General features: G+C 43.6%; 1 protein-coding gene across 1 annotated transcript in view; it reads left to right on the top strand.

The window, feature by feature from the left end:
* Nucleotides 1-18,292, top strand: part of LOC135217661 (DNA repair protein RAD51 homolog 2-like) — a 198,034-nt gene that overhangs the window by 148,464 nt on the left and 31,278 nt on the right. The window contains 1 exon segment of the mRNA XM_064253628.1: nt 15,618-15,841. Coding sequence (XP_064109698.1) covers nt 15,618-15,841 — 224 coding nt within the window.

Genomic DNA, 18,292 nt, shown 5'->3' on the forward strand with positions numbered 1-18,292 from the left:
GGGTCCTACCTGACGTAAGCCCCGGTCGTTGAGGAGGGATCCTGCCCCTTTCTCGATTTCTACGGGAATCGAGAGGACCACCAGCCGATATCGTTTGACGAATTCGGTGGGGGGTGTCGCAGAGTGCTTAGAATTCTACGGAATTTCTAGCGCACTCAGAGTGTTCGAGTTTTTTACGATCTCCAAACACTTAGGCGAGACCACGGTCCAAAGTGAGCGAGAATCCCCGATAATTGTTACACGATAATCGGGAACCTCGCTTATGCTCGAATTCCTGTAATTTCTAGCATTTGGAAGAAGACTGCTGCTGAAAGAAGAGTATCTCACAGTAGGCGATTAACCTGGAATAGAGAAGAACGGACGGGAACTTCCAGTTTGGCTTGAACTATCGTCTTCGGTATTATGTTCACCATTGAAGCTTTCCTTTGGGAAAGACTTCTCCTTCACTCTCTTGACTAGAGAACGAAGGCGGTCGATCTCCAATCCTTATTCTCGTTCCTCGAGAGGAAAAGAATTTAGGATGGAGGTCGTGGTACAGAATCTACAAATATACTACGTATATTACCCTCGCGACATGATTCTTTTAACAGTTGAATTGTCCGGGGGGTAGGCGCATACTGTAGTTAACTCTACGGTTTGTGACCGAGACGAATTGTATCTTAATTGAAACTGCAACTCGGGGTTGCCTGCAACCTCCCAGCAGTTATCAGTTTCGATTTTAGATACTTGGTATTGTCACGACAACACCAAATCAGCTTTTGTATTTACCGAATCCGTTTCGGTTAAATATAATTGCTCGAGCGTATTCTTTATGCTCGATGGTTCTAGCCGAACGCATTCCTTCGTGGAATAATGGATTACCTGGCAACTCAGGATGACGAGTCACCGAGAGCTACTGCGTATTGAACTGCCTGATAGCAGCTCAGTATCAGCTATGGTCCTCGGAGATGCACGGTCGTTACGTCTCTCTCTCCCCTGGTTTGATTGACTACCGAAAACCGTATCTCTGCCCAACAATCATGGACTTAGGTCTCTGATTAACGGGGATTCTCGCAATAATGAAGGACCATCTACTGCTGTGACGCTCGATTTCATCGCCTTCGACATTGCGAGAATTTTCAACAGAGATATCTCTTGGGACTCTCTCATCTTTCTGTTTACCGCACGGTAACAGAAGTCTGTACTAGTCTTCCGCTGCATCGCACAGCGATAATGCGAGTGATTTTTGCAGACATCTGAGTTTGTCTTCAAAATATCTCATATTCGTAGGTGTGCAATTATTCATTGCTCGCCCCGCGAATTAAACAGATATGTCAGAAGACATCGCCTACTCTCCGACCTGACAGCTCTACTTCCAAATGTTCAGCCCATGAGAAGCAGTTCTTCAGGCAGTATTTCCCTGTCTTCATTACTGAAAAGCGCTCCGCTTTTATTGCAACTACGATCCTCAACCGACAGCAATGAATAGCGGTTAGCGTTCTCAGTCTTTGTAGCACAGGTTTCAGAATCTTGAGAATCCTTCTCTCGGTTCAGCCGTGAAGACGTAGGTTGCTTTTTCTGTACACCTTCGTCTTCAACGACACATAGTGTTGTTTCTCCTTAGCTGAGAATCAACTATACTATGAGATATCTTGCCATCAGGGTGACCTCGGTCTCTAGAAGGCAATTGACTTTCGCCTGTTGGGCACATGCCTTAAGAGAATCATCACCTCGCCTTCTGGCATCGGTGACGAACAAATTTTTTGTTTACTCTTGGCATAACCCTTTTAAGGCGAAGGTCATGTGACTTGCTCGGGTGCTTGGACAACTTGCCTCCTACCGAACGCAGTCAGTCGGCAGCTGTCAGAGCGCCCAAGTCTGTTACGAAACTTCGCTGTGGACTTAGTTCGGTTTGTTCCATAACAGTCTTTTCTTCGTCCTAACGGCTTGTCACAGTACCCATACCATCGACCACCCACCATTGAGTGTCGGTGTCCTATCCACTACCGAGAAGAACTTCACTGCATGGGGATGGAGAATGTGAGACACTTCGCTGCAGACGAATAGACCAGTATGGGTACAGGACATCACGAAGTCGAGAAGAGGGATGGGTCATACGACCATTCCCTTCTTTTCCTCTGAGGTAATTGCATGACTTTTCCTGCGAAGTCAAGCATCCAGAGGATGGGGATTTGTGACGCTCGATTTCGTACCGACTTCGTAGCGAAGACTCAGAACCCTTGGTTCCTGACGATCGGTTAGAGTCCTTCACAATCCCCTCCCTAATGGACTTCACCGCCTTCGATGCGAGGAGATGCTGCTTTGTCCTGTGAAAGCGCGACCGCGCTTTTCTGAAGAAACTCGACATCCCAGGCTGAGTGTTGAAGACTCTTCGTCAGCACCAAGATGACCTAGAAGTACACTCCCTCGAGTTACACAAGAACTTCTCAGTGGCGCAGGTACTGAAGGCAGGGGTCTGGTACAACCAGACCACTGGCACCTCCTTCTACCTTTTGGATATTGCCCACAGGTCCTTGGATCGTTTTCCTTGGACCCGTGGGTGGCTGCTCAACACGTTGTGTAGCTAACCCAGACCCTAGCAGGCTGAACAGCATCGAGTCCTGGTGTGACTGTAAGAATAGATAAGTGAATGAGAGAGTGACTGGCTTCTCCTTCCTATCTTTTTCTCCCCCTACCTGTGGGTAAAGGGATACGGTCATCACCTTGCTGGATAAGGACAAGATGCCGGTGAGCTACTCGACAGAGCCCCATCCTATCCCTTTCACTAGGGATGGGAGCGAATATCCACCACTTCCTCCTACAAGGGGGGGGAAGTGGATGCCAACAAGAGACAAACCATAACTTTATGTTGTCTCTTGCAAATAGGAACTTGTTCTTGTTTGCTGGTACGAAGAGATACGCTTGCCTCTCTCTTAGTACTTGGTCCAGAGGTCTGACCATTGATCCTGCGGTGCACACCCCGATCAATCGGACAGAGGCTTGGATCCCTCCCTCGCTCTTACGACCAGGGAGGCATTCCAAGGTTGGGCGAACACCAGTCTGTTCACAAAAGACTCAGATTCCTCCCACCAAGAAGTGAGTCTTCCTATTGTAAAAGGACCGAAGGTTTGTATGCCGTGTCGGAACAAATGACAATTTGTCCAAAATTGCATTTTTCCTAACTATACAAACCTGAGGTCCTTTTACACATAGTCCCACCTCATGCCACCCCTCACTCTGCAGTTTTTGCTTGGGCCAAAAGCAAAAGTGATTTGTTTACCTCCCAGTCGCGCGCGCGCGCCTGTCGGACAAGCAGTTAACTACCGAACCCCTTGTTCGAAAGCTTACGACCTATCCAGCTGCCGCTAGTACCTTCCTATTGTAAAAGGACCTCAGGTTTGTATAGTTAGGAAAAATGCAATTTTGGACAAATTGTCATTTCACTTGCAGGCTGATTAATGGAACCTGGTTACAGTATCCTGCAGTACGAGAGTTTCACATCGCAACTTCAAAAAATTGTTCGTCGCTGCGGATGACTACAGTCAAGTAACAACCGCCTACAATGTGAAAGGAATTTCTTGGGCTTCTTCGACCGACACCGTATCTCGTCGTTAATCTCGTTTTAATGCGGAATGCTCCGGCGGCTGTCGGAATCGACTACGAAAGGGACATACTTCCGACAATTACGACCCGAAGGATATTCAACTCTACTTTGCTGGCGAAGGACTCGTGCTTGGGATGTTTTTTTTATTCATCGCGAACGTAATCGTGTAGCTTAGGATGACAGAGAATAAGTATGAGCTGCAAAATAGAACGTTTGGCTTGGGGACCCGCCCAGGCAAATTTTCCCCTTGTTTTAACCCACCTGTGAAATAGGCCGTTCATTGGGCCATAGGTGGTTGTCTGGAACTGTGTAATGGACGAAAAGTTGGTTCGAAAGCTAGTTAAACTGTGAAGTAGTATAAACCTCGGTCATGTATCCTATATATATAAATGATCATAAATAACAGAATCGAAATATATTTTTTTGCGTGTACGCACTAGGAATCTATATATAAATGATCATAAATAACAGAATCGAAATATGCGTGTACGCACTAGGAATCTATATATAAATGATCATAAATAACGGAATCGAATATATCTTTGCGTGTATGCAATAGGAATCTATTTAAAAGTGCACATATATTAATCATAATTATATGAATCCATATACATATGTATAAACAAATCAGGTAGCCTATAATCAATCTGTTACCTTTTATCTTACCATATCTGCAGTTATATGAGTTAGTATATTGATTAATGTATCAGATATATAACATTTAGCATAAAAAATCAACGAATCAATCAGCATAAACATTAATAATTTTATCAATTCATATATGAAATTTTTTATCAGTTAAAATATGATTTTTATCATGTTAATCTTCATTCTATGCAATTATCATCAGTACATTAGTATTTTCTGTAGCATATGTATCTTAATGAGATGAAGTGAAAAAACTGTATCATTATATATCACGTGATCACTATTATTTACCAATATCATTGTTTTATATTTTATTACTTGAATCAATTCATGTACACCATGAATTTTTTATTTACTAATATATATATCTATATATATATATCTATATATATATATATATATATATATATATATATATATATATATATATTCACATAGTGTCTGTATCACATCCTATAAGTCAAATGCAAGTCAAGTTGAGTAATATTCAGTAGTTGGTTTTTGGTAGCTGACCGAGCTGATGTAAGTGTTTACATAACTAATAATATGGAATGTTAGTCCATATATATAAAAGATTGCTTGCAGGAATGTGATCAGACTAGAGACGCTAAAGATGACGTATACAATAAGTATGTAGGCTAAGATAACATGCCGTCACCTGTAGTCATTCAATTGTTTATAAACATTAGTCCAAGCTCCCTGCTTGAGACAACTACCCCGACCTATAATTCAAACGGCCTACGTGATCTGTAGCGTGTCTCATTTGATTGTGTGTTCGTATGTAACTATGTCATTTGTATGTATGTTCATATGTTCGAACTACTGTCTGTTCCTTCATAACTTGTAACAGAGATGGTAGACAGGCAGAACAGAGTTAGCTATCGTCATTAGAAGACCTGTACCTCTTTACCTAAGCTTTATCATGTAGAGGAATAGGATTAGCCATCATCATTGGCAGAAGCGATCAAGCTATTGTTATTAGAAGACTTGTACAATCATACCTGATCTTCACCATGTAAAACTTCAGAAGAATATATATCTATTTTTATACTTCGTGTTTTCTACAAGAACCTCCTCACCGAACCATGAGTTTAACACATCGTCGTAATAACCAACAAGATAATACCGACTTCGTAAGTGATCTACAAACCCCAAGACACTCCATTGAAGATGGAAGTGCAATACCAACCGACTTAGCGTAAAATTATCGCAAGTCTAACATTACCTCATAGGGCGCCTTATCATACAAGGCACAGCCCTAATATATACAGTGGTCCCGTCATATTCATGGGGCATTAATGGGTATCAGACTCCCCCGAGAATAGTTGAACTCCCTATAAAAACATTAAAACTGCCTATTTTGTTAGTTAAAACTCAAGAAAAACCAACTAAAAATTTTTATGCCTGGTTTTTTTAATAGTTTTATTACAAAAAGTACATTTTATGATGAAATTGATGATAAAAAACAAGAATTTGTGGATATTTTTCATAGAAAAATACTGCGAGTAGGGGGATCTTTCGCTAATAATGGAGCTGTATGTTCCAGATAGAAATCCACGAATACTCAAGTCCGCGAATACGTTGGTTGACTGTACTACATGTAAAAAAATTCCATCTCCTTTTTAGCTTTATTAATCATGATTCTTTTCCCGTCCTCTTATCCCTACTTTTTGCATCCTTTCCTTTCCCAACTGCTCCAGGGTGGGTTCTGTCTGACCTGTCCTGTCCACTGTATTTCCTCACTATACTAATTCTTAATCATGCATTAACCCTTAATGGACAGGGTAATAAATCAATATGCAGTACCCCAGGCTGGCAAAACTTTGAGGTTGGCCAATTTAAGAAAATACACCTCAGTGGAAAGAGGAAGATATGCAAATATCTTCAAAAAAATTTTCCATAACTTCCAGAAGTTAAAATAACTATCTACAATCCCTTGTGAAGCCTCATTTACAATACAATCATAAATTTCACAAAGGTATACATGATTTTTCAAATAAATAAATTTATTTTATTTTGTAAATATATAATTATACCTCACACAATGTCAAAGCAGATAAGATATAAATTTATTAAAAAAATTTATCACATTTGTGTAAAATATTTACGTAAATCTACCTGGAATGAAGATACAATACTTTTTTGGATTTATATATGGTTTTTCAAATATTTCTTTGCACTTTTCTTTGCAAAATTACATTTATAACTGACATACTATCATAAAAGATAAAAACTAAAACCAACAGCAGCTCCCTGGTATATTTATGAGCAAATTTACAAAAATAGTCTTGTGAGACAGAGAGGTACCACATCCTCCCTTGAAGTCAAGAACCCAACTAAGTTTCTCATGAGCTGCCCAGTGGATTTTAGCAAGTCAAAAAGTTACCATTAGTGAATTTATGGGCTATAGAGGTAATGGCACCCCTTTCCTGCCTGATTCTCCCAAATCAATGGGGTGTAATATTACATTTCTGGGCTCAGCTCGTGTCGCTGCGCGAAATATCCTTTAATCTATTATTTCTAGGGTAAATTGTACTAACACATACCAGAGAATAAATAAAATAAAGAAAAAGGTCAGTATAACTGACTCGCTCACCCTCCAAGAGGGTGTCGGTATGAACACTAGGCGAGTGAGACCACTACCACGAGCCAAATACCATAGAATCTCGACACAACAAAAAAACTCCATGAGGAGAGCCGACACAGAGTGAGCAGGCTCGTACTACTACTACTCCATCCCATGCTGCCGACTGCTGCGCCTCTGGGGGCCATCCTTTTCAGTTAGCGCACACGAGTCACACGTGATATTTTTCTCTCTGTGTGTGCCCTTTCGTTGGATTTATCTATGATGGAGCGTGCAGCTATTGCAGCACTAAGTTAAGTACTCAGTATTTATGGTTAGTTGGTTTTTCCGGCCCTCAGTCAGTATTTGCCGTTTTTTTAGGTATAAATACGAACTCGGGGTCGGAAGCATGGCAGCATGGTTCTGCCGCGTGGTGGGTTCGTTCTCGGTCTCCCCATACCTAGAACATCCCCTTATCTATGTACGCTCTATATTTATTATCCATTTTACTTAGGGTACGGTCTACTCAGGTTTGTCATGCATGCATGTCTTTTACCTTATGTAGGCTTCTTCTTTCCAGACCCTAGTCCCGGCTCTTAGTATCGGCCTCTGACTAGCTTTGAGTGGTAGACTTTCCTTCGGGTTAGTCGTACACTCCTGGATTTTTTCTCCTACTATATTGTTTTCTTTCTTTTATTTTATTTTATTATACCATGTATTTTGTTGTGGCGGCTAGGTTAGTTAGGCGTCTGGCTTAGCCTAGGTCCTGGCTCCTTGAGCCTATGTTACCGCTCATCAGTTCGGTTGCTTCCCCTATAGCATTCTCTCTGATCAGTCGTTTTGGCCCAGTAGGTCTCCATGCTACCGCTTTTCAGTTCAGTTGCTTCCCGATAGCATCTCTCTGATCAGTTGGTTGGTCCTAGGCTTAGTTATCTTATTTTAGTCTTACGCCTCGTGGTCACTACGCGATCACGAGACAGCCAGACGCCTGCCCAGTCCCCTTCCCCCTCCTCCCGCTCTTCCATAGAGTCGGGGGAGGGTGGGTCGGTCTGCCCCCGGCCCACGCTCGCTCCACATACCCGAGCATGCCTCCCTCTCTCCCCCCAGGCGGAGGGGCCAGGGAGACGGGACAGACCCTGACTGGACGTGACCTCTCCGGCTTCTCGGTCCGGCCCCGGTTTGGTGATGTGGTGTACTGGCCTTTCCCCCATCCGTTGCTTCCTTGTCGCTCCGGTTCGCTCGAGCCTGTATGTCCTCCTCGCTCTTCCCGACCTTGCAGGACTCCTTTCCTGATCGGAGTCCTGGCATCCAGCGGAAGATGTTAGTCCACCTAGTAGAGTGGACCGGAACATACAGTGGGTCCCTGCTAAACCTTACCGCATTGCTGAGTTACTAAACTCCGCCACGCACTGGACTTGGTCGGTTCGTTTGTGTTTTAGGTTTAAGCGTTATTAGATTACTATAAGTTTATCTTAAGTACCTTAAACCTTTTCCCCCCCTCCCTTACATGTCTTACCGGATATCTCCGGGATTATAGCCTATTCAGGCGAGGCAGGGGGGGGTTATGCCCAAATTTTTTCCGAGCTCCGGCATGCAACGGAGTTCTTCTGTCCTTTAGCCTGTAAGTGTTATTCTTTAAGATACTCATGTATCTTCCCACTTACAGGCCACCAAACTGTGAGCATCCGGGATGCGCCGCCACACTTCAGGACCCATGTGGACACGAAGTTTTTGCCGGTCCCATGCTCCATGCGCGACGCTGCACGGGGACATCCAGGTCTGGTACCATGAAACGTGTACCATATGTTACGATCTGGTGAGCCAGCTTTTAGAAGGGGTGAGTATCCCATCTCCGGTAGCTGCTCCGCTTCCGTTTTAGTGCTTAAGTTTTCATCATCCACTTTAACTTAAGGCATCTAAGTTTAAGTTATAATTTAAGTTTTAGTTTTAAGTGATCTTAAATCTAATCTACGCCCTCTCTTCCAGGCGCCGGCAGTGAAGGATACCGCACTGGCAACCCTGCGGGCCTGGGTCGGCGGTTTTGGGAAGAACGCCGCCAAGGGTATGCCCTACATCTTGGAGAAGCGGTTGGCGCTGTTAATCTTCCCCGGAGGCAAGGCGACAGGATACGTCGACCCAGTAGAGCGGCCCCTACTATCGCCTTCATCCAACAACAGCTGGCTGCCTCATTAACTGATCAAGACCAGGATATCTCCACGGACGTCGCGACTCTAGATATTAATGTGGAACCTATTGGTAGGTGTAAGACGACCTGTTGGTCGAGGTAAGTAGGGTGGACACCCAAGGGTCACCCTTGGGTGTAACTGTTCTTCTACTCCTGCAACCTCTCCATCCTTCCAAGGCTTTACAGGTGATGAATTATAGACTCCTCCTGACGCTTCGGTTAGACCTAAGGTCAAGGGGTCAAGCAGTGAAATCCTTGACTAAGGCGTCGTCGTCGTCTAAGAAGTCGGCTTCGGCGTCATCCTCCTCACGTAAGTCCTCCGGCTGCGAATCCCGGAGCAGACAGGTCTAAAGCTTCTAGCTCCGGCTCTAAGTTCCTCGAGGAGTAACCTCCTCCAGAGAGAGATCTCGCACCCCGGCAGCGTCACCAGTTCCGCTACCCTTGGTTCCGATTCAGAGCCACCCCTCCACCTCCGCAGCAGCTCCGGCCTTGGACTCCAATGCTGGCCTGTTGCAACAGGTGGGCGACCTGGTTGGGTCCCTAAAGAGTAGCATGGAACAAATGATCTCTCGTCTGTCGGATAGGATTACTTCCCAAGACTCCATTATAGCCGGACTGAGAGAAGCCCCTCTAGCCTCTCCTCCACTTTCCAATACGAGTGGAACTCAGCTTCCTCCGTATGACTCGCTACCTCCGTTCTCGATGAACAATCCATGGAGAGTAGCGTCATACGCCCCCTTCCAAGACGGTCTCATTTCCATACCGGAATTCGGAACTCGAAGGATAGAGGACTTCGAGTTCTTCCCGAAGACCTCCAGCCCCTCGTTCATAGGCTACGCAAGGCTTACAGCTTCAGCCATGGTACGGGATGATAGGGTACCAAAGGAGACAGTCCTCTATTCACGAGACCAGGCTCAGAGAGAATGGCTCAGATGTTTAGAGGACATGGATTGTTCTAATACCAGGATACAACCTTTCAAGAGTCCCTTTACCATTTTTCACAATGGATGAGAGTACCCCGCTCCCGTTCTGACAAAGATCGCGAGGTCTACCATCCCAGCGGCCCAGAAGGGGGAACCCATGCCTCAATTGAAGGAAGCAGATCCCACATCTCCGTTGCTCCCCTCAGCCGGAGAATTGTGGGAGGACTTGCCAAACACCTTCTCAGCTGGCAAACTCAAACCGGACTGTGCTATGGAGCAGTTTGGTGAAAAGCTACCCAGGCTCCCAGATGGCCTTATTCAGGCTGAATTTGACGCGAAATCGCGATTAGCCAGATCTATTAACTCTATGGCTATGTCCGAGGTAGCAACCATAGCTTATGGCTCAGAACCACTTTTTAAGCTCATGACCAAAGCCCTGACTCAAACGGTACAGTCGGATATGTTTTGAGTTTGCCACTGCTAGAACGAATTGTAGGAAGCATGTCCTACAAGAGGCAACCATTCGACATGAGCCGAATAGGTTACTCTCGTCTAACATCTGGGGAGCAGATCTCTTCCCAGAAGCTATGGTGAAGGAAGTCCAGTCAGAGGCTACGAGGCTGAACCAGAGCCTTAAGGACCGTTGGGGCCTTACGGCTAAGAGGAGACAAGACCTAACACCTAAAGGTAAGGGACAAAGGAACTAGGCGTTTCCATCCTTACCAGAAAAAGCAGCCACGCTTTCCTCAGCAAGTTCCAGCGGTGCCCTTAGTGCAAACAGCCCAACCTTCCACCTCTAAGGCTCAATCACAGCCAATTTATGTGATATCCCCTCAGCCTCAGCCCTCCACCTCTTACGCCATCTCTCCAGCTTACAATCAAGCCTTCGAGAGTCAAGCTTCACAGAAGTATGACCGCTCGGGTAAGGGAGGCAGAGGTAAGCGTTCCTTTCGTGGGAGAGGATCGGGAGGCCCCTTTAAACAGGGCAAAGCACTTCAGAGGAGGCCGAGGCGGTTTACCAGAACCAATGAAGAACTTCAGGTAGGAGGGAGGCTGTTCACTTTCGCCACCGGTGGAACTTCAGCGAATGGGCTCAGAGCATAGTGTCAAAAGGCCTGGGTTGGAGCTGGTTGACGAACCCACCTCCATCCAGACCTTTCCGTCAACTTCCTTCCAAGAATTGACAGAGTACGCAGAGGACCTCCTTCAGAAAGGAGCTATAGCGAGAGTCAAGAGATTAAAATTTCAAGGTCGCTTATTCAGCGTGCCAAAGAAAGGCTCACAAAAAAGAAGGGTAATCTTAGACTTGTCCCGCTTAAAACCTTAGCCATCCGCTGCGACAAGTTCAAGATGCTCACGATCTCACAGGTGCGGACCTTACTTCTGTGGGGCCGTCACCACCTCTATCGATCTTACAGACGCCTACTATCATATCCCTATTGCAAGACACTTCCGTCCGTATCTGGGTTTCAGATAGGAGACCAGGCATTCTCCTTCAAGGTAGTTCCCATTCGGGCTCAACGTGGCACCCAGGGTGTTCACGAAACTAGCGGAAGCAGTAGTGCAACAACTCAGATCACAAGGGATTATGGTAGTAGCGTATCTCGACGATTGGTTGATCTGGGCTTCAACAGTCGAGGAATGCAACAGAGCTACACTGAAAGTGATTCAGTTCCTGAATATCTAGGCTTCAAGATAAACAGGACAAGTCAAGACTCACTCCAGAGTCAGACTTTCAGTGGCTGGGCATTCAATGGAATCTATCCTCCCATACTCTGTCGATTCCATCACAACCAAAAGGAAAGAAATAGCGAAGTCAGTCAAGCAAATTTCTAAGTCACAAAACTGGCGTCAAGGAGAGCTCAGGAGAGATCTGGGTTCTCTCCAGTTTGCAATCAGTGACGAACGTCTTAATGAAAAGCCAAACTGAAAGACCTAACCAGAATCTGGCGCTCACGAGCAAATGTCAGGGCCAGGGACAAACTATCCTCAGTCCCCTCTGATTCTAAAGAATCGTCTTCGCCGTGGGCGAAAGTCAAGAATTTGTCAGTGTCAGTACCCCTTCCAGTTCCCTCCCTTCCACCAGGGATTACCATCCACACAGACGCGTCCTTAAGCGGTTGGGGAGGGTATTCACAGGTCCAAAAGGTTCAAGGAACTTGGTCACCTCAGTTCAGTCAGTTCCATATAAACGTACTGGAGGCAATGGCAGTGTTCTTGACTCTAAAAAGGTTGCGCCCACCAAAGTACTCCCACATAAAGCTAGTTCTGGACAGCGCAGTGGTAGTACATTGTATAAACAGAGGAGGCTCCAAGTCACGTCATCTAAATCATGTGATGGTAGCCATCTTCTCCCTGGCAGACAAGTTCAGTTGGCATCTCTCCTCCACTCACATAGCTGAGTGAGGAACGTCATAGCAGACGCGTTTATCCCGATCAGTGCCCCTAGAGTCGGAATGGGTCACTGGACAACAGTTCGTTCCAATGGATCCTTCAAAGAGTCCCAGGGCTACAGGTGGATCTCTTCGCATCTCAAGCGAATCACAAACTTCCCTGTTATGTAGCCCCCAACCTGGACCCTCTGGCCTATGCCACGGACGCGCCCTGGCTCTAGACTGGAACAACTGGAAGAAGATTTATGTCTTTCCCCCAGTGAATCTTCTTATGAAAGTTTTAAACAAACTCAGGACGTTCAAAGAGTCAAGTGGCACTAGTAGCCCCAGACTGGCCGAAGAGCAATTGGTATCCCCTAATTCTGGAGCTGGGCCTTCGTCCTCTTCAGATCCCCAATCCCAAGCTCTCCCAGTCAGTACAAACGAAGACTGTGTTCGCTTCCTCAGGGATTCTCAAAACCCTAACTTTATGGATTTCATGAAGTTTGCGGCAAAAAGAGATGCGAATATTGACCCTCAGATATTCTCTTCTTGGAATCCGATAAAAGGGATTCAACTTTGAGACAGTACGGTACTGCTGTCAAAAAGTTAGCAATCTTCCTGAGAGAATCTGAGATTAGAATCATGACAGTTAATTCAGCTATATCCTTTTTCAGATCCTTATTTGAAAAAGGTTTAGCAGCTAGCACGATTACGACAAACAAGTCAGCCTTGAAAAAGATATTTCAATTTGGGTTCAACATAGACTTGACGGATTCCTATTTCTCGTCTATTCCTAAGGCATGTGCTAGACTTAGACCTTCTGTAAGGCCTACGTCAGTTTTCATGGTTCTTAAACGATGTTCTAAAACTGGCTTCAGAAACCGACAATGACACATGCTCGTTTATAATGCTCTTAAGGAAAACGACCCTGTTTTTATTAAGCTTAGCTTCAGGAGCAAGAATTTCAGAACTGTCGGCTTTATCCAGAGATTCGGATCATATTCAATTCCTTCCCACAGGGGAAGTACTACTTTCTCCGGAACGTAGCTTTTTAGCAAAGAATGAAGATCCTTTGATGAGGTGGGAACCTTGGAAGGTACTACCCCTTCCACAAGATGTATCTCTTTGCCCAGTTACAACCTTACGAGCCTTTCTGTCCAGGACCTCTCATCCTCATCGGGTCCCCTCTTTAAGAGGGAAAAAGGTGGTACTTTATCCATTAAAGGCATCAGGCAGCAAATCCTGTACTTTATTAAGCAAGCCAATCCTGACTCTTTCCCGAAGCACATGATGGTTAGGCAGTAGCCACCTCAATTAATTATTTCCAACACATGAACTTCGATGAGTTGAAAAAAGTTATACCGGATGGAATCGCCGACAGTGTTAAACAAATCGCCATTACCTTAGTCCTTGGAAGCTCTGAAATTTTCAGCAGTAGCAGCGGGAAAACATAGTTTCCCCTGATTCTAGTTAATTTGTAGTAGAAGATTCAGTCCTCCTTTCTACCTGCTTCACCCAACAGTTCGTCTATTCCTACCGTGTTCATTTACATTCACCTGGTGTCTTAGCTGCTTTTATGATGATGTAGTGGGCCCCTTAGCCCCTTAGTTTGCTAGGACACTCACAGATGATTATGGATTTTGATCTCATGGATGTTACCCCTTATTTTTATGCTAGGGGATACATCTCATTTATAATGGTTACGGGTTTTGTATATTAAGTCATATGCATTCCTTATATATTATCATTGTTGTCTAATTGGTTCATTTGACTACTCTAATGCTATTATATTTTGATACATGCCTTTACACAGATACCATTTTGTTACATGTAAGCCATTTACCTCTGTACATATGTAAATTACCTTATGATAAGAAACAGTTTAGAATTAAGGGTAATTTAAGCATATTTCTATTTTGTATCACTGTGTATTTGTATCTTTTTAGCAATTATATTCCTTTTATATTTACTTTATTTTTTATTTTTGAGACCTATTCTGATTTATTTTATTACTTTTGTTTACAATCTTGTGCTATTTCTCTGGTACGATTTCGCGCAGCGACACGAGCTGAGCCCAGAAAAGGGATTTTGACGTAAGGAAAAATCTATTTCTGGGCGATTGGCTCGTGTCGCCAGCGAAATCCCACCCTACCCATCCCTTCGCCCAAGATTGTCTGCTAACTTCAGGATGGCCACCAGAGGCGCAGCAGTCGGCAGCATGGGATGGAGTAGTAGTAGTACGAGCTGCCTCACTCTGTGGGTCGGCTCTCCTCATGGAGGGTTTTTGTTGTGGGAGATTTCTATTGGTATTTGGCTCGTGGTAGTGGTCTCACTCGCCTAGTGTTCATACCGACACCCTCTTGTTGGAGGGTGAGCGGAGTCAGTTATACTGACCTTTTTCTTCTTTTATTTATTCTCTGGTATGTGTAGTACATTTACCCTAGAAATAATAGATTAAGGATATTTCGCTGGCGACACGAGCAACTCGCCAGAAATAGATTTTTCCTTACGTCAAAATCCCTTATTACATACTCACCATGAGACACTTCGTTGTCCACCCAAAACCTGTTATTGCCACTCATGTGAGCATGTCTGTCCATTAAGGCTTAATCGTCCTTCCTATTTTTTCCTCCAACTTCATCTTCATCTGTGCTGCATTTACCTGATCCCTAACAAATTCCTATATTTTTCATCATTCTCTTCAACTTATTCTCCTGTCTTAACTGCTCTTTCTCTGCATATGACTTTCTCAAATGCTCCCTCACCTGCTCCATTTCTTTCTGTTGCTTCCAACTTACTTTCCTTAAATTTTACCAGTTTCTGACAGATCTTCTATATACTACTCTCAGTCTATCATCTCTTGCTGATCGCTAATTTCTTTAGCTTTTGTTGGCAGACTAATGCCAATTAGGCTGAGGTTCATTGTTGTAATCAGCAGTTAGTGGGAAGTATAATAACAAAATACTTTTACTATGTATTTGAGTTTTATTTTAAGGAAATGTCCAAATTATTGGTAGTGTATCAAGAATTCTCTCAGGATTCAATTGTAGCAGTGTCGATGACCTAAGATGTTGTAACGCCATGGTACATTTTTGCATCAATCAATCAATCACTCAATCACTTGTAGCAGCAATTGTAAGTGTAGTTGAGAATTTGAAAGTTATTACTGATGTAACTTAGAAGGCCTCATTTACTCATTTGCATCTATTCATTAATGACTAAATATGTTTATTTGTTAGCTTTACTTTTGTTTTGTTTGTCCTTATGCCTGTTCAGTACTTCACTGTAAGCCAGAGTAAGTAGTGTTCCTTATCAATATCAACTCATTGGTTCTTTTCAGGTAATACACATGCATCCGGCTATCACCTGATTCCTGCACTAGGATGCAAGTGGTCATTCTTTGTGAATACAAGATTCATTTTGCAGTATGCTTCAGCAGTGCAAAGAGAAGTATTTACAGAAAACTTTTTAATAAACACCTTTTTCATAGGGCTTTTTCTTACAATGACCACAATCCTATTACTAAAGTTCATGTCCAAATACATTTACATAAGGTTTCCATTTTAGGTCGGTAAAAATAATGCTTGTCAGATGTATTGTTAGCATGAATCTTATACAGGTGGTGTTACTGAATACACTGTATTAGATTAGCAAATTTTGCTATATTATATCTACAGAAAACAAACAAAAAAATATCTACAGAAAACAAACAAAAATGCTACAGTAAAACCCCGAACTTATGCGAGGTTTAGGTTCCATTCCCCCTCATGCAAGGGGAAGTTTTGTGCAAGTGAGGCACGGTCTTTAAAATTGCTAATAAATGCTTACTTTTAGAGTTTGAGCACTAAATATGACCCTAATCATGCTCCCTAAGTATTAGGCTAACTTTTAAATGAAATTAAAGTTACTGTAATTTTATCTAAAAGTTAGTTTAATACATTACCCTTAAAAAAGAAATAACTGGTTGATATAAAAAGTTACAGTAACTACTATGTATCCACTTTCGTATGTATACTAATGTTACCCCTAATTCATGGGATGCGAGGTTCAAGACCACCACCGTTAGGGCCTTCGTGAGGAGGGCCTTAACGCACTGTTCAGCGTGGCAGGACACCCACTCAGAATTGGAGTGAGCCTCACAAATGATGATTAACAACGGTTACTCCAACAAGCTGATCAACAGGGAGATAAGAACAGCTTTAAACAAATGGTACATGGAGGACGAAGAGAATAAAGAGAATCCCCCCTCCAAGGATATACGTATTTTCTACAAGTCCTTCATGCACCACAGATACAAAGAAAAGGAGAGATGCCTCAAGAAGATTGTGGAAAAAACATCACCACCGTGGAAGAAGGGAAGAGGCTCTCTCTTATAATCTATTATAAGAACAGGAGAACAAGAGACCTGATTATGAGAAATAACCCCACCCCGCTTGCATGAGACCCCCTGAAGCAGAATAACGTCGTCTACCGGTACACATGCCCTATCCAAGGATGTCCTGGAGTTTATATCGGTATGACAACGTTACGACTATCTAAGAGGATCTCCTGTCACGCCCAGAACGGTGGCATCAAACACCACGCCCTCACCGCCCACCAACAGCACGTCGTGCGAGAGGACATCGTAAAAAACACAGATAATTAGAAGAGCCTCCGATCAGCGACGCCTACGCCTCCTTGAGGCGTTATTCATCCTTGAGGCGTTATTCATCCTTGAGCAAAAACCCTTCCTAAATACGACACAGGAACCCTTCCTGCTGCCCACCTGTGTAAGGAAGACCCAGCCCCCCCTCCAGACGATAACACCAGCGCCCAGGACAGGACCAATATCGAAGAGGTTGGAACAAATACCAGGAGTTACGTCACCACGGTCGCAGCCAATGAAAACTTGGCTACAGGTGATGCAACACACCTGAGAAGGTCAACGGGCCTCGAGAGCTTCCGACGCCTGGCTACCAGCCAATGAAAAATCAAGCACCCTCTGGGACCTGCAGGAACATCCATGAGCGCCTGCACAACCATGATATATAGCGAAGGACTAACCACCAAGATTCAGTCCTCCAGCAACCATCGCTGTGACCATGCCCTGGCAGATCTGGACGAAACGTCAGAGAGAGAGAGAGACTTGTAGTAGTAATATATGTATATAGCAGTAATAGACATAATTCAATATGACTACACCGGATTTGACGATCCCCTTTGGCACGTTGCTTGCCAGTTTCAGCAACATTGAGAAATCCTTAATAAGGAAACCAGAGAAGACTATACAAAATTAATGGAGCTGATGCAGCAATCCTTTTCAACAAGATCTATATATATATATCTATATATATATATATATATATATATATATATATATATATATATATATATATATATTATATATATATACAGTGGACCCCCCGTATTCGCGTTCTCCAGATTCGCGGACTCACACATTCGCGGATTTCTCTCGGGAAGGTTTCCTTGCATTATTCGCGGAAAAATTCGCGGCATTCGCGGTATTTTTTCTATGGTAAATATCCACAAATTCCTGTTTTTTTTTATGAATTTCATCATAAATGCACTTTTTGTGATAAAACTATTAAAAAAAACCATGTATGAAAATTTTTAGTGGGTTTTTCTTGAGTTTTAACTAACAAAATAGGCTGTTTTTAGCATTTTTATAGGGGTTCCAAACATTCGCGGGTTCTAACTATTCACGGGGGGGTCTGGTACGCATCCCCCGCGAATACGGGGGGACCACTGTATATATATATATATATATATATATATATATATATATATATATATATATATATATATATATATATATATATATATATATTATATTTTTGTACATGCAACTTACCCAGCAGATATATACTTAGCTTATGTCTCTGACGTCCGACAGAATTCAAAACTCGCGGCACACGCTACAGGTAGGTCAGGTGATACACCCTCTTACGCCGCTGGGTGGCGGGAATAGGAACCATTCCCGTTTTCAGACCAGATTTTTTCTGTCGCCGGTGCTAA

Source organism: Macrobrachium nipponense, chromosome 7 (assembly GCF_015104395.2).
Source record: "Macrobrachium nipponense isolate FS-2020 chromosome 7, ASM1510439v2, whole genome shotgun sequence".
In the NCBI taxonomy this organism is placed as follows: domain Eukaryota; kingdom Metazoa; phylum Arthropoda; class Malacostraca; order Decapoda; family Palaemonidae; genus Macrobrachium; species Macrobrachium nipponense.